The sequence below is a fragment of the Malaclemys terrapin genome, chromosome 8, assembly GCF_027887155.1.
Source record: "Malaclemys terrapin pileata isolate rMalTer1 chromosome 8, rMalTer1.hap1, whole genome shotgun sequence".
In the NCBI taxonomy this organism is placed as follows: Eukaryota; Metazoa; Chordata; order Testudines; family Emydidae; genus Malaclemys; species Malaclemys terrapin.
This window is the reverse complement of record NC_071512.1, coordinates 94,123,534-94,146,597: the sequence shown is the minus strand read 5'-3', so window position 1 is coordinate 94,146,597 and position 23,064 is coordinate 94,123,534. Positions and strand designations below refer to the sequence as shown.

Genomic DNA, 23,064 nt, shown 5'->3' with positions numbered 1-23,064 from the left:
GTAGGTCACAATCAGAATAAACCCCTGAGTCAGCCAAACAATTACAAAAGGATCTATTTTCCTTTTGAGGGGGGAGTGTGTGCACCGCAAACATTTCACATTCCTACTCATACAAATTATTTGCACACACTGTGCAAAATGGAGAGCAAAGAAATGTGTGTAGAATGTTTAAGGGCTATGCCATTGGCAGTCCATTGTTTTAAGTTCTCCATCACACACTTGCAGCTTTCACAGCCTTCCAACCATGCCTTGAACCCTATTCTAGTTTGCAAATGACTAAAGATGCACAGAGCCTTTCCTAGCAGTCTGCAGAATGACACATTGTGAGAACAAAGCCACTGTGGGGGTCAGTGTTAGGAAGCTGGTCCAAAAGTGGATGTGTCTGTTATGAAGTGTTCCACTGAATGAAACAGTTAGAAAACCCCATGGAATGGACTGAAGCAAGCAGCTGTGCTGTGCTATGGAGGGCCATGTGTGGCAGCTTCTCCTCTGTGCTGGTGCCAGCTCTTAACTTACCTATGCACTGGCCAGCTGACAGAATCTGGGGCTGGCCAGACAATCAGATTGTGCAATGAGTCCTGACCCAAGGATCTTAGTTCTTTAGTTACTGTCTCTTCTGTTCCCTACAGCCAACAGGTGGTGGCAAGTTCCAGGTTTCTTTAGTGGCAAGCTACCAAAGTGATTCATGGATCCTCACTTAACGAGGGCAGTTTTTCTTGGCATAACTCCATGAACCTTCATCATCTCAAGCAGGATACATAGGTCTCAAACTAAGTATTATGTCTGGCAGTTGGCAGCATTACCTAGAGCCTTAGTTTTAAGTTTTGACATGACTATCAGCTTTAAAATAAATTGCAAATTCTTAAAAATTCAAGCAACAAGATTTTTATTTCTTAAGTAATATACTCTCATTTCATGAGAGTAACATTTTTGGTGGTCAGTGTGTTCCAACAAAGTGATTATGCATTGCAAAGCCAACCTGTTTCCCAGTCATCCGGCTGCTTGCAATCTTTACCAGACAGCAAAATACTGAAATAATAGGCAATATTTACATAGTAGCAATGTACTAATGCCCGAAAAGCTGCCTACACTTTAGTGACATTACCACCTGGAGCTGGCTACAAAGTTAAACTAACCATGATCATGAAATCTTAGAGAGGTTCATACAACAGCCCATCTTGACATGTACATCACTTCTCACACTATGACTGTGTAGATCCTGCAGGCAGGCAGGCAGACAGAAAGAAAGATATATTAGGGAGAGAAAAGAAGGAGGCACACAAATACAAAGAACAGGGGATGTGGCAGAAAGTGAGGAACCCAAAGCAATGGATATGTGGGCAGAAGAGAGGCATGCAGGAAAAAAAGCACTAGGGGAGTGCCTAATTTTGTCTTAATGTGGTTTTCCCACATAGTACAGTATTTCCACTGAGACTTGGATGGTCACCAAAGTGTGTCATTGTGCTTCAAAAGTGTGCCTGTTGGTTGCCCATTAAACTAACATGCAGCAAATCACTTAGTGAATTTGTACTGACTGACTTTAATGGAGTGGGCTATACAGTGACGTATACCATTGTGAAATAATATATTCCAGAAAGGAATATCTCCAGTTGCCCCTAGAGGTTCCATCAGAGTGCTGGTTATTGTATGCTATATCATAGAATCATAGAATATCAGGGTTGGAAGAGACCTCAGGAGGTCATCTAGTCCAACCCCCTGCTCAAAGCAGGACCAACACCAACTAAATCATCCCAGCCAGGGCTTTGTCAAGCCTGACCTTAAAAACCTCTAAGTATGGAGATTCCACCACCTCCCTAGGTAACCCATTCCAGTGCTTCACCACTCTCCTAGTGAAATAGTGTTTCCTAATATCCAACCTAGACCTCCCCCACTGCAACTTGAGACCATTGCTCCTTATTCTGTCATCTGCCACCACTGAGAACAGCTGAGCTCCATCCTCTTTGGAACCCCCCTTCAGGTAGCTATCAAATCCCCCCTCACTCTTCTCTTCTGCAGACTAAACAGTCCCAGTTCCCTCAGCCTCTCCTCATAAGTCATGTGCCCCAGCCCCCTGATCATTTTTGTTGCCCTCTGCTGGACTCTCTCCAATTTGTCCACATCATTTCTGTAGTGGGGGCCCCAAAACTGAACACAATACTCCAGATGTGGCCTCACCAGTGCCGAATAGAGGGGAATAATCACTTCCCTCGATCTGCTGGCAATGCTCCTACTAATACAGCCGAATATGCTGTTAGCCTTCTTGGCAACAAGGGCACACTGCTGACTCATATATCGCCCAACCTTTTCCTAGAACCCTGGGTGAAACTACAAACATACCAAAGCTAGACACTTCAATAGTTGATCTGTAAGACGTTAAAGACAAGCCAAACAACTGTGCCATAATGTGAAAAAATCATACACATTTTTCAGAGTCTGAACGCCCAGCACAGATTAGCTAACACAGTGATACTTAACCAACATACCAACTTGCCGAGGCAATTTAAAAATAAAGATGGGGTTATACCTGTGTGTAGCCAACCGTATGTGTCAAGTGTTTGAGTTTGGCCCTACTTCGAATAATATGGAAGGTAGAGGAAAAGCAGCTTCCTACAGAGAACTTCAAAGGCAGGATTTAGTAATGATTACATTCACCACCCAAATACTGCTTTCTCTAACATCCCAGCTGAAACGGGAGAGGCTTGCTAATGGTTAAAACTCCAACTAAACAAAAGTCAGGAACCGTGTAATTAAAACTCTACCTTTATTGTATTGTAAAGCGTTACCCTGTGACATAGGAAATATTTAAAGGAATAGGCTGTTTAGCTAATTTGTGTGTGAGTGAACTGCTTAGAGGACTACTATCCTAAATTAACTGTAAGACCACCCACTGAGATTGCCTCATAAAGGGCCATGATTGCTCAGCTTCGTTTTGTGTAACCGTTCAATAATTACCAGATAAATGCATAACTAAAAGCTCTATTACACTAATAATTTGTACTGAGATAGATGTGTGGGACACCATACTGGGTTAATTTGTCATCCCTGCAGCAAACTTCAAAAGAGGGCTCTTTTGCAGAGGAATTGTGTTAATACATTGTTCCAGTGAGGACATGTTAGAGCAACAAGATGACTTGGTCGCTTAATCTCTTAAAGAGGCAAAATGCCTTGGGGGAAGTGCCAGAGAGAATAATGGGGAGTGATTAACAAAGTGGACCTAGATTTAAACTCATCCTGACAAAGAGAGCTGATCTAACTGAGCAAAAGTATTTAAAAAAGGAGAGAGGGTGTAAAAATACTTATACGATTTCATGCAAATCTAAAAAATAATATAAAAATATAGTGCTGAAGGACCTAAGTATTTTACCTGCTCTCTCACTGATTATATATTCGGGTTCATTGCTTTCTTTGATGTATCCATGAAGTTACACTCTGTGCTTTTAACAGTGCATTGAACTGTAATATTTTTATCTCTGCTTTATGCTAAATTCTGTAACCTTAGACACACACAAAAAGCACATTATTACTTTAAATATGGAACCCATGTTTAAGCATCAGAGCTTAGGATTTTCAACCTCCCCTATTGACAGAACCATAAATCATGTTAAAGTTAAGTGAATTACTGTAGCGTGGAACTATAGCTTTAACAATGTTTATGTAGTATCAGCTTACCATCTACAGAATGAAAGAGGGGAAAAAACACTGATATTAGAAATGGGAACGTGGAGTCCTATTAACTTAACAGCAATATATCACTCCAAAGTCACAGATTCCATTACCATGCCCTTTTTAGTATCAAAGCAGAATTATATCATCACACCCATAAAGGTTGTAGAGTTTTTTTGAAAAGAGAATTTACATTTCTTTTGTAAACTTAGCAACTGCATTTCATTATGAAATAACCACTACACCTTTCGCCAGTGGTAGTTTTTCCTTTTGTATATGAAAACACATCTTGATTATAAAAAAAATGCAAAAGTTGCCAATGCTTGATTTTGAAGTAGGAAACCCCACTAGTACACTACATGGTAGTTTTTGGCCATTGAAGAGACCTTTGGCTAAGGCCTACAGCTTGTTTTGTTTAGAAAGTAGAGGCATTCTTCAGTTTTTATACCTTTTTAACTATTCCTTCAGTATTTCTTATCTAGCATATGTAGAAGAATGTCACTATGTTTTCAAGAGCTTAATTCTTGGCCCCAATTCTGGATTTCAGTCTAGCCCTGCTTTCTGGCTTTGCTAGGGGCCAGTTTGTCACTAAGGACTTTAAATATAGCAGCTCAGAATAGCCAGAGCCCAGGATATTTCAGCCCCACCCATAGGCAATCCCCAGGCACACACCCTAAACTGTGGCCCTCAGGGGGCATTGGCACAAGGCCCTTCTGCCTGTACTGTGCCACTGGGAAATCTTACTTACACCATGAATATTTCCCAGTGGAAGTTCCACATGGCTTCCAAAACTTTATTATGCAGGACCAGCATAAAGGGACCAGGACCCAGCCCAGAACTGAGGATATTATGGGTCTGGTTTTCAAAAGTGCTGAATACCCAAAGCTCCATGTGACTTCAGTAATAGAAATGGAAGCACTCACCATCTCTGAAAATAAGCCCTTATGTGTCCAGTCTTGCTCTTATTGATGTCCATGGGAGCAGGATCAGACCCTCCATCCATCATGCTTGAGTGATTGTATATCATTTGCATCATTATTTGTACTATCATCTGTCCCCGCCCCAAAGATCTTGCAGCCTAATTATGTTGGGTGAACTCTATTTTGTTGTATTTTGAAGGTACACTTAAAAATTACCTACTTGAATGCAAGGGTAAAATATCAGTGACACACAGCTCCCAGCCATTCTTATGAGTATCAGTTAAGGATCTGCTCCTGTTCTGACTGAAGGCAAAACTCCCAATGGCTTCATTGAGAACATGATTGGGATTGCAGTGTCTGTTGTAAGGATTACCTGATTTTACTCATCCTCAGGCCAGATCGACAGCTACCCAAGAGCCCATTGGATTCCTCCACTTAAGCTCCATTTTGCAGAATGATGTGGGACTCCAGCAGTGCGTAGGTCTTGTGCTGGCCTGCAAAGGGGTGAATTCCACCCACGGGGAGGACAGATCCCAGCAATGTACTATATTCCATCATGATTTGAGTGGCTTTCCACCTGGTTCAGTGAATAGCCTGTATGCACAGACCTGTAATTTCTGTGGTCAGTATCTCTGTATTAAAGGTGAGGGTAGGGTGACCAGACAACAAGTGTGAAAAATCAGGACAGGGGTGGGGGTAATAGGAGCCTATATAAGAAAAAGACCCAAAAAACAGGACTGTCCCTATAAAATCAGGACATCTGGTCACCCTAGGTAAGGGAAACCCCAGGCCACATTGAAAAAGGCAGTAGCCTGCGTTTGGCCACCCAAGACCATTTCCAAAAGATAATAAGAAAAGTTGAGATCGTCAAAGGATGTTAGGCAAGCAATTCCCATTGACATTCAGTGGGACTTCATGAATTCCCTTAGGTGACTTTAAAAATTCCAGCCCAAGTTTCTCAATTTATTTTCTTGTTTTGGGTAAAAGCTTTCATCACAAAAAATCCGTGCTTTTTAAAGTTATTGTTTTAATCTTCTCTTCTTTACCTCTTGTATTCTATTATCCACAGAAGTGCAAGTTCTTTTCAACAAATCTGGATTATTGCCAGCTTTCCTTATTAAAAAGTCACTCTTCATATTTCCGATAAACACAGCTGTTTCATGGTGTTTGAAAGCATTTCACATCAGCCAGCATGGTGGCTTAGCCAATTAGTACTCTAATATGGTCAATTTTGAGAATAAGTACCTTCGGGGTACAAAGGGTGGGATACATCTTGCATAATTTGAACTGGCACTTGCACCAATTTAATGTTGTGAGAAGGCTCACAGCATGCAGGGAGTTAAGGCATCTTAAAAGCCTGAAAGGAAATGTCTCAGAGAACAAACCGCAATATAACATTTCTAGATAAATGACTTTTTAAAAATACTTCCTTAATTGTAATAAAGTCAAAAACAAGCTGATACAAAATACTTCTTCTTTCATTATGATTATATTGTTACTATTTCTAGGAAGAATGATCAATGTTTAATGAGCTAGTAGTAAACTTAATTATCACTTTATACAATAGCTATCCTAGCATTGTGCCCCAGTGAAACCAATACTCCATCTGTCTAGTCGGATGGTCTAGGGCTTTGTGCTTTGTATTGCCATCCGTAAGAATTGGGTTTGAGTACCCACTCTGTTGCTTCCTTGGATTGGAAGCTGGGGAGAGGGGTAAAAATCATTTGCTGGGTAGGAGATGAGGGATGTTGCATGTCAAACAGTGACCCTGTTGGAGACTTAAGGAGCAGCATTATGAAGGACATTTCATCCATTCATCTTGGCTGGAAGGATGGTTGGTGAGAAGTCATGATGAATAGGAGGGGAAAATATAAGTGGATCAGTATGTCTGTGTCCCATATGTTGGGAACTATTCATTCCTTGAGGGGAGAGGTGGGCGGAATCGGTGTAATTGCTAACAGTCAGATTATGAAGTCCTTTTGCACTCTGACAAGCAATTACCAGAGGAGTCCCATTGACTACATTAGGACTACTGCAGTAAGTGCCCACCAGTGTGAGAAAGGACCCCAGTCTGGCCCTGTATGCCCAAATAAAACTATATCCTGCTTCAAATTGACCGATTCTTTATTATCTGATCATATAACTGAATACAATTTACAACTTAATATTTTATTCATTTGCCCGACACATGTGAAATGCTAATCCAATCAATGAGTCTGACTTGTTTTATTCGTAATTTAGTTTGTTATTGGCTACTACAAATCAAGGAGGGAGAAGTCAGACAAGACTGGCCTTCATAATCAGACATTTGAATTCAGCGTTCTGAAAAAAATCCTCTAACTTTTATGCTGCATAGCACTAAGAACCCATAAAACACTGAAAAAGCTAGTATAGCATGCAACAGCTGTAGCACATAATTATTTGGCCCAGCTGTAGTAGTTTTAAAATACTGGTATATCTGTTGCAGGCCACCATACATTATCATCTAATTTTCTTCAATAAAAAGACTGGGATGATTCAGTTGAGCTTCAATGGAATTAGAGTCATGTGCGCTTTGAAATATTTACGCTTGCCTTGAGATAGGAGGATTATTCCCCCACAGACAGACAAAAGATTTATTAACACTGAAGATTCCTACCTCTGCATTCCTACTGCAGGTAGAAATGAAGCTCTGACTTTCAAACCAGTGTTCTTTTTTATTTTTTGTATAGTTGAATAGGTAAAGTCCATAATAAAATATGAATTTCTCAGGTTTAAAGGAGAAGCATGAATAAGCAGTTTAGGGCTTCTGAATAATAAATACATAAAATAAAAGTACTTCTGTGTTGTCTTCCATTTAAGGATTTCAGATCACAACCAACCACTGATTAAACTTCACTGTACCCTCTGTGAGGTTAGTAAGTAGTAGTAGCCCCTTTTGCAGATGGGGAAACTGGGGCAGAGAGAATTTAAGGCCAACATTTTCAGATGTGTCCACTAATTACGAGTGACTAACTTCAGATACTCCAGGCCTGTTTTTTTACCACCTTAATGGACACTTTTGAAAACCTTGGGTGAAATGGCTTGCCCAAGGTCACACTGTGAGTGTTTTTCAGAGGCAGGACTGGAAACCTGGTCTTCCGATTCCCAGTCCTGTACTCTAGCTATTAGATAATGCTGGGTGTATCTACTGGAATCTGTCAATTGATACAATACACTGAGTTTGATGGAGAGTTTTCATATATCTTTGGCCTGTTAAAAGTCTTACTTGGGAATACAAATTCCTGAGACTTTGTATGCAGCCTCTCACTTCATGTGCAGTTTATTAGCTGGTTTCTTGTTGCTGCGTGGACAAATGAGTGTCATTTTCTTTTAACAGTGCACAATAGTAATATACATATATATAATAGACATACTAGTTAAGAAGTTCAGTTTTTGCAACTGGGTTATTACTGCTTAATAGCTGAGATGGTAAATTTTTGCAAAATCTAGACTAAGCTGTGATGTTTTATGTGTCTGGGGGAAGGAATATTTTATATAATACTGGCTAAGAGCATGCTACACCTGAGAGGAGATTAGTTTTTACTATTTGCACAGCTCTACTGACAGCTTTTCTTGGGATCCTCCCACAGAATTGGGAATCAGTCTAAAGAGACGATGCCAAAAGTAACAACTAAAATGAAAAGAATCTAAGTCTCTGTCCAACCTGTGTAAATCTGCAATGGCTCAATGAAAAGGGAAGAGGCAGGTAACTGACATCAAGGTTGCAGAGCTGAGTACATATCACTTGTCTAAAATTTTGTTTAATGAAAAATGCAGGGTGGGGTGGGAGAAATTGTGCTAAATGAATTTATAAAGAGTCAGCTGGAATAGTGAGGATAACTAGAAATGAGAAAAGTATGGACTTTTCTGAAATATCTTAAGAGAGCAAAGGAGGGGGAAAATCTGCTTGAATTTGAACAGTCCGTGTCTGTTTTACTTCATGTCCTCTGATTGACTGAAAATGTGCATGAGGATTTACAAATTCAACCACACAGAATTCCATAATAATGGCTTCCTTACTGAGGTAGGTCTCTTGGCATATCCATGATAGACCCTGTTTTTTGCCCCCATGAATTAGTCTGAGTATAGGAACAACCATAGAGGATTAGAGCAGTAGTCCTTTAAGGGGTCGGGGCCTAGGTGGTATTGCCTAGAGATCACAGGTGGGCTGAGGTCTGGCCCCCAGGGACAGGGGCGGCTCTATGTATTTTGCCGCCCCAAGCACGGCAGTGAGGCAGCCTTCGGTGGCATGCCTGCGGGAGGTCCGCTGGTCACACGGATTCGGTGGCATGCCTGCGGGAGGTCCGCCGGTCCCGCGCCTTCGACGACCCGCCGCCGAATTGCCGCTGAAGCCGCGGGACCGGCGGACCTCCTGCAGGCATGCCACCAAAGGCAGCCTGACTGCTGCCCTCACAGTGACCGGCAGGCCACCCCCCACGGCTTGCCGCCCCAAGCACGCGCTTGCTGCACTGGTGCCTGGAGCCGCCCCTGCCCAGGGACAGGAATTGCCAGACTGGAGCAAGGCCAGGTTCCGCAAGCAAGAGTCAGGTCAGAGTCAGGCTGGGGTCGGAGACCAGAGATAGATAGTACCCGGTTAGAATTGAGAGACAGGAGGCAGGGTCAAAATCGGCAGCAGGCCAAGATCTGTGTGGAGGTCAGACTAGATGATCGGAGGTCAGACTAGATGATCATAATGGTCCCTTCTGACCTTAAAGTCTATGATTAAAGTCTATGAACTTCCTGGGATTAAATAGGGGCACTTGGCCAATTAGAGGGCGGGTACTGTCATTCTGGGTCTCGTGGGCAGTACTTCCTGCAGCACCTATTCTCCACAATGCTCCCTGGCCATGCATCTGCATGACCACCTAGTAGCACTGTGGGAATATCAGCCACCTCAGGCTTTGCAGGACTGGGTTCTAATTCCTGGGTCCTTTCTGGTCCAGTAGTTCTCAAACTTGAACACATCTAAAACAGAAGTACTTGGCACATCACCTTTGTAATTAGTTTAGATCCTTGCTCTGATAAACTAACCCTTCCTAATACTTCATTGAGACCCACATCCCACCCTTTGAGAAACACTATATAGTCCAGTAGGATGCTGCAAAAACAAACCTGTTGTGGACTTTTTATTCCTAATCCCAAGCAGTAAGTGATAACAGCTGAAGCCTTCAAGATTGTACAAACTTTTATGAGCAGTAAAGATTTAATAATAAAGAAAAGTAACATGCAATCAAACTACCAACGCATGAAGGGAGAGAAATTAGCTTTTGTTTTGTTAAGGTCCTTTTATAACAATCATTGAGAAACGAGTGTTTATTTCTGCCCTATTTGATTTAGGCTTATTCTTCTGCATCCCTTCAACCTTTCCCATAGACTGTTAAGTGAGCCTGTGCTTTGGTTATTCCCATGTATTAAACATACTCCAAGTCCAGTGCAAGAATTTCAGCTAGATACTGAATGCTTCCCAAGGCTTTTATCCAATCAGTTCTTCATGGTTTACAAATGAGGTACATGGGCTCAGAAGGCCATAGAAGTTTACTAGGACTGGTGTGTGAGGGAGTTATAATGATATAATTACTAGTTTTTGGTAAGAAATAAATCTGAGTATGAGAGAAAAGCTTATACCCAACAAAGCCAACAGGTTTCTATGCAGAGAGGATAAAATCTCATTCTAGAGAAAAGGAGCAAAACTCAAGGTGCTGTAACATGGTGATGAGTGGGAGGAAGTGGATATGAGCATAGGAGCATCTATTTTGCATAGCAAGGGGCTAGGTAAAGGTATCCCATAGTATGGGGGAGAGGAGATATATTTCTGTCCTCAGTTACACCTCTACAATCCTGTTGAGATCAGTAGTGTTGCATGGATTAAACTGAAAGCAAAATTTGCAAAAGGGGCTCCTTTAATTTACACCCTGACTGTTCTGTTAGTAGCTTTTCTTGATACCTTTCTCTCGTGTGGCTCCTTGGTGTGTACATTCACCAATTTACCTTCCCTTAAACATCATTCCTGATTGTGGCTTAGGGGCTGGTTTGAGATTTGATTTCAAAGTTGTACAAGGGAGCTGTGAACGTCATTTGCAAAATGAGCTTGCCCCTTTTTATGTGAGCATCACATGAAAATGTGTTACTTAAAAATGTTTCCAAACTGGTGTGAAAAAATGATGAGGTACAAGAGCATCATTATACGAGGTACAAGAGCATTTGTAGTAAAAAATAAAAATAGATCCATATGTGCAAACCAGTTATATGAAATGTCAATTAAATCAACTCTAATCTCCCAAATACAATTTTTATTGCTCAATTCATTAGAAAGGCTCTTAAGGTAATGAATAGTTGTCACTTTTATCAAGGACCACTGGTTCCTTTATAAATGTGCACTAAAAACACAGAAAGTTGTTTTAAAATATTTGGCTCCATTTGCCCTCACATTGTCTCTGAAGTGACTGTAGGATGCAGTGTGGTCTGATACAGCAATTGTGAACATCAACTGTATAAATAATAGTGTACATTTTAAAAAAAGACAAAGTAGAGCTATAAAATAATTCAATTGCATAGATTTGAACTATTATCTAACGCAAAAATCTGCTCTATATAACTTCTTTGTTTTCTTTCCTTTAGCAAGTCCGCATGCAACACCATCGACTCTTCATTTTCCAACATCACCCATTATTCAGCAGCCTGGGCCATACTTCTCACACCCAGCAATCCGCTATCATCCTCAGGAGACTCTGAAAGAGTTTGTCCAACTTGTCTGCCCGGATGCTGGTCAGCAGGCTGGACAGGTGGGGTTCCTAAATGTAAGGAAGCCATTTTTATTTCTTCAGAAGTGTTTGTCCTATGTCACATAACTATGGAATTATCTTAACAGTGTGTCACACATGTGAATGTAGCACCTTAAATAGTTGCTACAAGAAAAAAAGAAGCATTAACAACAGGAAAACAAAGGTACACTGTGGTGTAATTAATGTACTTTAATAGTCAGAAAGGGCTGGTGGTTCAGTGACCTTCTGGGATCCCTGTACCCATGCTTCAGCTTCAGACGTTTGAACCCTAGTTCCACTGGGTTTAACAAAATACAAAGGCCAAATAATTTTTATTAATTATTCCTTTGGCGTTGGGGGGAAGAGCAAGAAAAGGGAGGGTGAGAAACAGATGTTTCAGATCAGCTAAGTTCATTTAAAAAAAAAAAATACTGTCATACAGCACTTTAGATCAAGTTGACCAGTACTTGAACCCAAGATGTTAAAAGTACAGTTTATTATAGTTTGTTATTTCTGTATGCGGTTATCTTTTTCCCTTATCTCTATGAAGAATTAAGCAGTGTTCCAATGCTTCAAATAAGCATTTTCATTTTTTAATCAACTGAAGTGAATCATCCTCTTCACTTTATTGAAACAACATTCCAGTCAAATACAAAAATGAAACTTTATTTACATCGTATCTACAATAATGCTGTGAACGTTTCATGAAATAAAATGCATGTAATTGTGTCCTACCAGCAGAATAATAATTGGCAAAATTGTTATTACTTTTCTTATATACATAACATTGAAAGTATCTTGCATCTGAAGAAGTGAGGTTCTTACCCACGAAGCTTATGCTCCCAATACTTCTGTTAGTCTTAAAGGTGCCACAGGACCCTCTGTTGCTTTTAAGATTGAAAGTGTTACTAAGCCTGCAGAATTAATGTAATTCTTAGCATTAATTTTATTTAATAAGCTATGTTGTCTTCAGTACTTTTTTCCTACCAAAATACTCGATTCTACATATCCCAGCCAATACTGGCTTTGAATAATGTCTGCAATATGTTAGCAGTTACATTTATGTCTAGACAACAAATCAACAGAGTGTTTTTCTTTTTCCTTGAGTATTCATTTGCTTAGTTTAGCCCAAACCATCTGCATTTTGAACTGTTAACACATTCACAATGAACATACAGCAAAGGTCTACTTGGTAGGAAATTGGCCTACTTGTAAGACAAGAAAGTATTTGAGAAGTGTTACTGAATATATTAGTTTATTAAAGGTGCTGTATGTTGATAAATATCTCTGAAAAATTACTTTTGAGTAAGGCCTCAACCAAACACGAGTAACTGTACTCTTTGAAGGCCACAGTACTACTCACGCATGTGAAGTTACATACATATACAAGCCTAATTCTTATTTACGCTAGGGCCCTTTTACATCACTGTCAGTGGAAATTACAGTTGCACCCACATTCAGGCCCGTTTACATTGCCGCGGCCATTAAAGTGGCTTTAGCATAAATGAGAATCAGGCCTGTAAATGGCTGTAGGATTGGGCCCTTAGTCCTAAATAATTCCTGTTAGTGGAAACCTAAGCAGAGATTTAAGTACAGTTTTTCTTCAGAAGTATTCAGAATATGTATCTGTATTTAAAACTGAGCTTTTATCAATGGAAAATTGGACATTCAGTGCCAGAAGAACTGCAGTTAGGATCAATTTGTGGAGTGCTGTCAAAACTGATCTTGTCATTTCTGTCACTAAAACAGAATACCTGATTCACAGACTGTCCTACTTTTTTCTTTATAATGGTACTGCCATCAATTGGTATGGTTCTCAATAGTCTAGTTTTACATTAAGATTGAAATTTTCCATATCCAGTCCTTGTTTTTATGATGTTGAAAGCTTATTTACTAATGGACAGGAGTTTTCCTAGTAATCACTTGAAATAGCATAGCTGAGTATGCAGAACCATCTTGCCTCTGATTATGTACATCCCGAACAAAATACTTGTACTTTTTTAATATTGAAAATAAAGCAGATGTAAGCTCATTTGTTTCTAACCAGATACCTAATGGCAGCTGAAATGGGAGCTGTGTTATTGGTAATTTTATGGGAATATAGGAGTGCAAGTTGCTTAAAACACATTAACTTATTTTTTCCATGAAATAAGATAGCTGTTTGACTTTTAAACCACCCCAAAATTATCTCTTTTCCTACTAATGAGTTTCTTAAGAAATTTAAGCTTATGTTCCAGGCACAGATATCCTAAGGGAACAGTAGAGGCATGAATGTAGCAAGTGTAATGGGAGACAAAATTCTGCCTAAACTTGTACTGTAGGTAACTTAGTGGTTACACAGTGCAAGAGTATAATTTGGTCCGGGGTGATTCTGACCAGTTGCTAACTTTGGAGAAACAGTTTGGCCCACTAAATAGGGTGAATTTCTTGCTTAAAAATGAAAGATGGGTTTAAAGGTCTTTTACACAGAGATTGCAAGATTTTGAGATGGGTTGCGGTACAAAGCCCAGTGAAGTAAATGAAGAACAGAAGATGGCAATTTTTCATTCCAACCTGTTTACTTAGCAATGAGAAATTAAGCATTTGTCGCACCAAGTTTTAAATTGGCCTTTTCTGTTGCTGGAGGCTGCTAATAGCTAATTTTGTCTTTTGTTTTTGGCAGCCCAATGGCAGCAGCCAAGGCAAGGTGCACAATCCATTCCTTCCTACCCCAATGTTGCCACCACCGCCGCCGCCACCAATGGCTAGGCCTGTGCCTCTGCCCGTGCCAGACACAAAACCTCCAACCACATCGACAGAAGGAGGTGCCGCCTCTCCTACTTCACCAAGTAAGTATGGCTGCAGCAAGGGAGAGAGAGTTCAATAAGGTTCACACTGTTGCAACTACCATGTATCTTCTGTTCACCAACCAGGAGGAGTGGACTGTGCTCTCCAAGTTAATTTCACAGTTGTCAATTGCATAAGATTGACAACAAAATACTACTAGCATTGAACATAGTTACACACCGGAAAACTCATGGCCAGCAGCTAATGTGTGGGGGTGGAGCTGGGATATTCAAGATGCTCTCTTCCCCATCCACACAGCCCTCATGTATTTTGTGTAGCCACAAGTCAAATATACAATTTCCTGCATGAACATTGGAGCCACCATTTTGGATTCACTCTGCTAGGAAGCAAATGAGCGTCAGCTGGGTTTGAAGCTTTAAACGCTTTGGGCGTGCAGGGAGTTAATTGCGAATGGTTTAATGAAACGATGCTCAAATTGTCATTTAAAAACAAAGGGGAAGTTTTCAGTACTTTAATGGCAGGGGGACTTGTTCCCCAATTAAATGAATCCAAGATGAAGTCCAAGAATAAGCCATTATTGGAGTGATAAACATTTTTATTTCAAATGCCTCCTTGAGAGTTTACAATTTCAGAGATGGCCACTGAGGAAGCACATTAGATAGATTAGATGGAGAGTGCCCAAAAATCAATGTACTCTAAAGAGCAAATCCCTGTGTATGCTTTCAAATCTATATTATTTAAATGCTGCGTGTGGCCACTGCTTGGTGTCCAAGGAGGCATGTATTATTCAACAAATATAAAGCCCAAGTTCTTAAAGCTTCAGGCACAACTCAGGTGATTCACACCTCAGAGGCCAATATTGTGGCTGTCACATGGTGGGTTCCATAGGGCATTGCACAGTCCTGACATTTGTTGTGTTTTCATAGCATTCTTTAACTGGACAGGATTGTTTGCATTTCAGGCTGAGGATACTTTGGCTTGCTTGGGAATTATAATTGTGACAGAAAGGATGGGAAGGTAGGATTTAAGACACAGATTTAAGCTAAAACCGACCCGTAACTTAGAAATGTTGAAAGATCATGGTTGCTAGTAGTGCTCAGAAAATTTCTGTCAGAATGAAATCCCCCCCTCCCCCATTTTCTAGCCATTTCTGACCAACACTTTTTATATCATGAACCTGTTTGTCTTAGCACTTTTGATGTCAGGTATCAGTTAACTTAATGCTTTCTAGCTCTTTAATAAGAGTCAGTAGTGGGCTACTAAAAGGTTAACATTTACTCACTGGTGAGTGGTATTTGAAATAACTCAGTATTTCCCTGTCTTTAGAGTTGGAAAATATGAAGTCAGTATACTATACATGCCATCACTTATAATTATAGCTCATAAGTTATGGGCAATTTGTGGTATTTAAAAGAAAAAATATCCAAAACCATTTTAACAGTTACCTTAATGTTTATTTTATGTGATCCTTGGATTCTATAAACAATAAACATGTATTTGGCCAGATTCTCAGCTGATGTAAGTTGACGTACCTACACGGATATCAGTGGAGCTACACTGATTTACGCTACCAGGCAATCTGGCCCCTTGTGGCAAGGAATGTTCAACCAGGAGCTGTCAAGATAATCCAGGTTTTTTCAAAAGCAGCTAGTTAATGGTATTTAAACAAAAGATTAGGAAAAATAATTACCGTTGGTAATTAGTCAATCTGATATCTAAACATCCACTTCTGTACATTTTCAAGCATGCACCTTCCATTTGATAAGAGTCATGAATGTTAAATAGAACAGTGAATTGAGTTTTAAAGATGTGTGTAATACAATTTAAGTCCACATTTTATGGAAATGTGGACTATAGGAATGATTTCCAAAGAAAAATATATCACATACATATCTGAGCCTGTTGAAGCAGGTTTAGTAAAATAAACTGCCAGGACTTTTTCACCAGGGAACACCCATTTTTAACAGTCTCAGGAGAGTTCAAATGGTACTGTTCTAATCCATAGCAACCCTCCAATTGTCATTGCTTTCCGCAGAATAGTAGCCCAGAATACACACATACACTGGGCTACTCTCCATATGTTTGTCTTGCTGGACAATCTTGTCACATAACGTTCTGCAAATTTAGAACTGTCCTTCAAAATGGAGGACAGGTAGCAGCTCTCTCCAGATTATAGCTACGGAGTTTTGCTGACATACATCAGAAAATGTCCATCATTGCAACTCAGAGTCAATAATTTCCTGGATCCTACTCTGTTCCTTGCTCCCATTATACTGTGGACTTTGTTGCTTATTGGGGTCCTTAACTAAGTGTAAAAACTGTCAAAGTGCACTGGTATCTGTGTCCTTAAGCAGTATCTTGAGCTCAGAATACGTAATGTACCATAGAAAGAAGCCCTTGCTGAGAAGTGTTTTGCTATTGTGGGGGAGGGGTTGTTTGTTTATTAGAGTACGAATAGTCAGTACAGAGTCACCAGAACTACATGAAAAGATGTTTTCCATGGTTACACAGTTCCAAGGCACCAGTGCAGGAAGCATCCCTTTTTTATGGCTGTCTCCCCTCCATGGCATTATAATGAGGGAAGTCATTTACTGTACAGAAGAGGAAGTGCTTATACAGGAGTGATATTAGCATTTGGCCAGACTCTCCGTTGCTGTGTGGAGGGGAATAAAGGCCCCAGGGAAATAGGTGAAGGGGATTGGAATTTGTTTCATGCTGTTTCCCTCCTTTGATCTGGTAGAAAGCCCTCTGCAGAAGCATGCATTTTGAGGCTCTACTAGACATTGGAATATGGCCCTCCAGGGGGGGTGAAGAGGCCAGGAGCAGCTGCTCAATATGTCATGCTCTCCTGGGAAGTAGAACTGAAGAGCACAACACAAGGTCATGGTGGTTAACAATTCTCAGAGCAGCAGTAAAACTCTCCAACAGTGGGATTAACTTTCTGTGGAAAGCAGGTCCATATCACACTGCTTAAGGAAGGCAAACCCTATGGCAGGGGGGAGGGATAGCTCAGTGGTTTGAGCATTGGCCTGCTAAACCCAGGATTGTGAGTTCAATCCTTGAGGGGGCCACTTAGGGATTGGGGGCAAAATTATTACTTGGTCCTGCTAGTGAAGGCAGGGGGCTGGACTTGATGACCTTTCAAGGTCCCTTCCAGTTCTAGGAGATAAATAAATATAATATATGGAGGTATCCTATTTTATTTACTGAGGTATTTGCCTCTTGTGCTGTGGTCTGAGATGCAAAGACATGGGCTCAGAATTTGCAGTTGTAGGTCCTACCACATTTGCAAGAGGTGTATCTCTGTCAGTGAGGAGATGCAGGGGAGAGGGGAGCTCATAGGATTTCTGGAGTAAGTTTTTCCTCCAAGCACAGGTTTTTCTGCACAATAACTTATCCTTAACATAACACAGAGACCCTTAGTTAGCATCCAATCTTTCCCCCTTCTGGGGATTTGGTTTTATTGGTAACTCAGAACCAGCACAACACAAACATCACCCTAAGCTGCTTTACAAAGCCCGACTGTTCCTGGAATTGACCTGCTGTGGCCCAAAGAAACACCACCTCCGTTATGTACTGATTGGAGCTTAGTAGGGCAGTAGGGCCAACTGACTGAGCAATAATTCCCCAGGGTATTAGTATCTGAGCCCAGGGTGACTCAGCAGAAACCTTCATTCCCATACAGGGTCTAAGGTTTTTTCCATCTTGTTACCCCATTATTTTTAAAAAACACAACTGTTTTAGTGAAAGTTATTTCCTAATGCTCCATAACTGAGCCCCGGGAGAAGAACCTTTTCTGTTCCACTTGTAAGGCAAGAGAATTATTGCTTTTGTGCCTTTGTACAAAGAAGCTTTCACATTAAATGGTGATTGTAGCCGGAGGAGAAGAGTAATCTTGTAGCTAAAGCACAGGACTGACAATCAGGAAGTTTGGGTTCTAGTTCTTACTCTGCCACACATTTGCTGTGTGCTGCTTGAGCAAGCCCATTCAGCTCTCCGTGCTGTACCTTCCCAGAAAGGAGGATGATCATTGCTGACTGTGTAAGTGTTGCAGTGTGCGTTAAGATGCTCCGATGGAGAGTGCTACTGCAATGCAAAGTATTGCATGTGTGCATGTTCTTATACATGGAGTCATGTCTGTCTCCCCAGAGGGGTGCAATGGTCTTAAACTTTAGCAGTAGATATCTTATAAAATGGTGTAGCTATTCATATCAGGCACGTGAACCCATTTTTCTTCCTGGCCTGTAAAGGAGAAACTTCACAGTGTATTAGACTAGCACTGACTGGAATTCTGCTTTGCCAGCAGGCAGTCATCCTTGTTAATTCACAACCAAAAGGTAGACTGCACACTCTTGCATGTAACAACACTTCTTTCAGCAAAGTATAGGTAAAAGGTTTCTGCCGTAGGAAAGTGCTGCTTTATAATACATCACACTCATAACATTGTTGGTTGTTTTCTCTGGTCTTTCATGCTGTTTCTTCCCATTTTGGCTAAATATCAGAGGCTTGTGTGAGCAAATGTTCTTTCCCTGCCAGTGCTTTCGCTCTTGCTTGTTCCTAAAGTGAAGCATCATAGCAAATTTGTGGCATCACGCTCATTTCCATGGCTACAGACTATGGTGTCACAAATTCCCCACAGCAGATTCCAGATGAAGAAAGGCCGGGCAAGGCATGAAAATGTTCTTGTTCAAACACAAAGGTCCAGAGTTTCAGCTGGTGTAAACTAGCATAGATCCATTCACTTCCAGAGGAAGTTTGTAGATATACATTAGTTCAGGATGTAGCCCAAAGAGCCAAGAAGGGAGGAAAGGATGATCTTATGGTTAAAGCACAGGATCATCAGAAGACTAAGATTCTATTCTTGTTACCTTTCTGTGCTTCAGGTTGCCCCTCTGTAAAATGACGTATGAAAATCCCACTATAAAGGAAGCTACTTAAAACACATAATTTGATATAGCTTTAACTGGTGGGATTTCTTAGTTCCTATCCTAAAAAGAGGAGCGTAAAAGTGCCAAATGATAGGACCTCCAGGAATATCTCAACCCAACCTCCTGCATCAAGCAGGAAGAACTCTACACTGTACTTGGATGGGCAATTTCTAAGGAAAAGCCAGAATATCGTAGGAAGTGGTTCAGGGAGGCAGTAGCTGGCACTTTTGTACCAGATATCTTTCCGTGTTCCAGCATGGTAATAGGGATTGCTGCTGTTGAATATTCAGCTTTTTATATGAGACACAAAATGGAGGTTGACCATTTGTGGTCCTCAAAAGTCCTATGGTACTGGAGTATGGACGTTAGCTCCAGTGTCCTGGTGAAATTCTATCTCAAGGAATTACTTTCTCACCGCATAGATGCTCCCTGTAGTTTCAGTATTCTTCAGCTGTAAACTTTTTTACTGTGGCTGTTTGCTCTTAAGGAGACACCAACTTGAAATCTAAGCATTTTTAGGAAGTGAGTTAAAAGTAGTTGCAGGGACTACACCCCGGAGGTGGTCAGCTGAAGTGACTCCTGCGTATGGCATATAGTTTATGAAGTGCCTTAGAATCCCCTGGCATGAAAGGTCTTTGAACTGACAAAAAATAATTAAGATAGGGAATTATATGGAAAGCATGATAAGGCTAACACTGCTAGCATATATACTATACTGTGAAATATAGTAAGCATATATGTGAGGTTGTCAGTACCTAAACAACATATAGTAACTTTTAGAACACTTTTGTAAGTCAAGTAATGGGAGAATTTGGAGCTTTATTGGTCATTATATAAAGTGCACAGTAGTTCCAAATGCTTCTTAGTTACCCATTGGTCTAAAGTTTTAGCAAGTGCATTTATAACATTACAGACGTTCACTTTATAGCCATCACAAAATCTTGCATTCCTTCGCCTTAAGTCATTATTTGGAATGGAAATAATGCTACATAGTACTATGGCCTGCCATGCAATCCTGAAGCCAGAATTCACTCTAGTCATCACTGTAGTTTACTGAAGTGCAGCATTTTTTTTTCTTGTGCTATATGCCCATCTCATTCCTCAATCTTTACCTTGTGTTCATCCATGCCTGAAACCATGAGAATTACAATGCAGACACAAGTCTTTCTGCAGTGGAGCTCTGCCAGAGTAAAACAATGTAGTGATATGCAATGGCTGAAAAATGGAAGGTAAATCTGAGTTTCTTCCCTTCACCCATGAACTTTGTTTCCCTGGAGGCACCTGCTCCAAAGAATCAATTGGTCCATTTGCTCATTGTCCATCCATGCTGGAAGAAAGACAGGAGGCCATGGATGTAGTTTAATTAGGCTGCAACTTTATTCACTTAAAATGTCTGGGAGCACCTTGCAACAAATTGTACAGCGCAAGAAGGGGGAGGTCAGTTCTCCACTGTTCCAGATGTAGGAGCCCTAACCCCCACTTCCTCAGCTCCCTTAAAGGGGGCTACGAAAAGGAGGGGGTCGTCTCCCTGCTGTACAAGATGTAGGAGTCCCAAAACCCACTTACTCAGATCTCTTAAGGGGTGCTTTCCTTCAAATCCTTTTCCAGTCCATTGTATCCAAAAACCATATCCCTTCACTGGACATGTGCCAGGAGTGTTACTTAATTTGCAGCATTATAACCTAATCCCTCCTACACTCCACCCCACCAGGTCCCAGTCCAGCTGTAGGGAAAGCAAAAAAAAAAAAAAATCCACCCTTCCTAGCCCCACAGGAAAAGGACAACTAACATAATACCCACTGTGGGTCAAAAGGAAACCCAATCCTTTTGCCAAGATGGGTGCTGCCAGCCCCATCCTGGTAAAGAGACCCTTTCCAGGCCTGCATGGGGTATAAATACTCTTCCAGTCATTAGAAAGGGCCTGGCAGTGACCTCCTGATCTGGCCCCAGCTACTTCCCATCCTTCCTATGCATCCCTGTTAAGTTCTCTCCTTCCCCCGACCTGCTGTAAGGAAGCATTTAAAGAGGCAGTGCCCCTTTTCTTCCAGCTAGCTGGACAAAGACCCACTCACATGAAGGTTGCAGTGAGTACGTTTTGCTTCATGAAGAAGTTCTGAAGAGCTAGATAGCAAGAGCTCAGTTTTGAGCTATAAGACAACTCCTGCTGCTGCAGGAAGAATCTTCATTCTTGTTATGTGTAGGATTGTAAGGTTGGTTAGATCAACCTTTCCAGACGACTGTACCCCTTTCAGGAGTCTGATTTGTCTTGTGTGCCCCAAGTTTCACCTCACTTAAACTACTTGCTTACAAAATCAGACATCAAAATACAAGTGTCACAGCACGCTACTGAAAAATTGCTGACTTTCTCATTTTTACCATATAATTGTAAAATAAATCAATTGGAATATAAAAAGTGTAGTTACATTTCAACGTATAGTGTATAGAGCAGTATAAATAAGCCATTGTCTGTATGAAATTTTGGTTTGTACTGACTTTACTAGTGCTTTTTATGTAGCCTGTTGTAAAACTAGGCAAACATGTAGATGTGTTGATGTACCCCCTGGAACAGCCCTGTGTACCCCCGGGGGGTACACGTACCTGGTTGAGAACTACTGTGTTAGATGCCTCTTACAGTTAAATCACAAGGAGAGAGGCTGTGCAAGTTAAAGCAAAGATAATTTATAGATTTCTAAAAAAATTGCCTCATTCAGAAGAACCTCTATAGCGGACGCTATTGACAGGCACACGTTGTGAATTACTGGCTTTTTTTTTTAATTACCAAGTGAACACACATGAAAAAGTAAGGAGTATGCATCACAAATTCTATTTTGTTCATTTATTTCTGCATTTGTAGTTTAGCTGTAATTACTCAGAAATACTTGGTAACATGCCAGGAGGGAGTACCTTGTAAAAATAATCTTAAAAATACGGAAACTCACTACAGTGCGCTAAGTTCCTATTAAATCTTTGCTGAAAATTATGGAAAGGCAACCATGTTTTGTGTGAATATTAGCAAAGCTTTTACAGTAGTTTTGGGATGAGGAGAAACTCAACATAGCAACCATTCTGAAAAGTGCTGAGCACCTTAAAATCCATTGGAGTGGGAACTGAAATTGTTCAGTTTCTCACAGGGTGGGGAACTAATCCATATTTAAGACCTCCTCAAGCATGCGTTAGTAATAGCATCACTTTGATAACATATCCTCAAAGACCATTCTATTGACATCTGATCCTTGTAGCCAGACATGACTTTACAAGTAGGATGCCATATATTGTAGTCTCCAAACCAAAGGTCTATCTTTCACCAAACACTTGGCTTTTATAAAAAAGGCAGTAGCATTTCACCTTTGCTGACAACTCAGTATCTTTATTTATATTTAATTATCCTTATTTTTCCTCAATATGAGATGTAACCTTAAAACTTAGCTTCACTGGAATTTGGCAAGGGATTTCCTTTTTTTTAAACAGCCATTTTTACCACTTCATCAGGGAGTTAGATTGCCAATTAGATTGTTTCACATGTTACGGATTTTATTCAGCACAGTGCATTCCTTGGCCTTTAACATGTATAACTATTAAGGTACATATTTAGATCTGCAAACACAGAAAACTGAGAAAAGAAGATGGTGTGTGCAGTTGTCAAACCAGCAGAACACTTAGCATACTGAAAGTTTATTGAAGTTGGATTTGCCCTGAGTTCTGGACAGTTGCAATGGAGAGATGTAGAGCAACAATAAAATCATTAAAGTACTTCAAGTTTGGAAGTAATCTGGGTTCTTGGCTTGTATTGCTCTTAATAGCTTTACATTTTATGGGAGCCATTCCAATTTTTAAAGAGTTTCAGCCTTGAGACTGATTGCACTTACTACCCCAACCAAACTGCAACCCATTATTTTTTTACCAAGGGAATCTTAGTTTGTCAAACAGATCACATGGGTACTTAAGAGCGTGTAGACTCCAGCAATGGGAAAAATCAGGGCTTTA

At 40.6% G+C, this 23,064-nt stretch overlaps 1 protein-coding gene across 4 annotated transcripts in view; it reads left to right on the top strand.

Annotated features, from left to right (window-relative positions):
• Positions 1-23,064, top strand: part of NFIA (nuclear factor I A) — a 311,476-nt gene that overhangs the window by 256,651 nt on the left and 31,761 nt on the right. For all 4 annotated transcript variants that reach the window (XM_054036629.1, XM_054036631.1, XM_054036630.1 and 1 more), the window contains 2 exons: positions 11,223-11,401; positions 14,028-14,193. In XM_054036629.1, the coding sequence (XP_053892604.1) occupies positions 11,223-11,401; positions 14,028-14,193 (345 nt within the window). The remainder of the gene's footprint in view (positions 1-11,222; positions 11,402-14,027; positions 14,194-23,064) is intronic.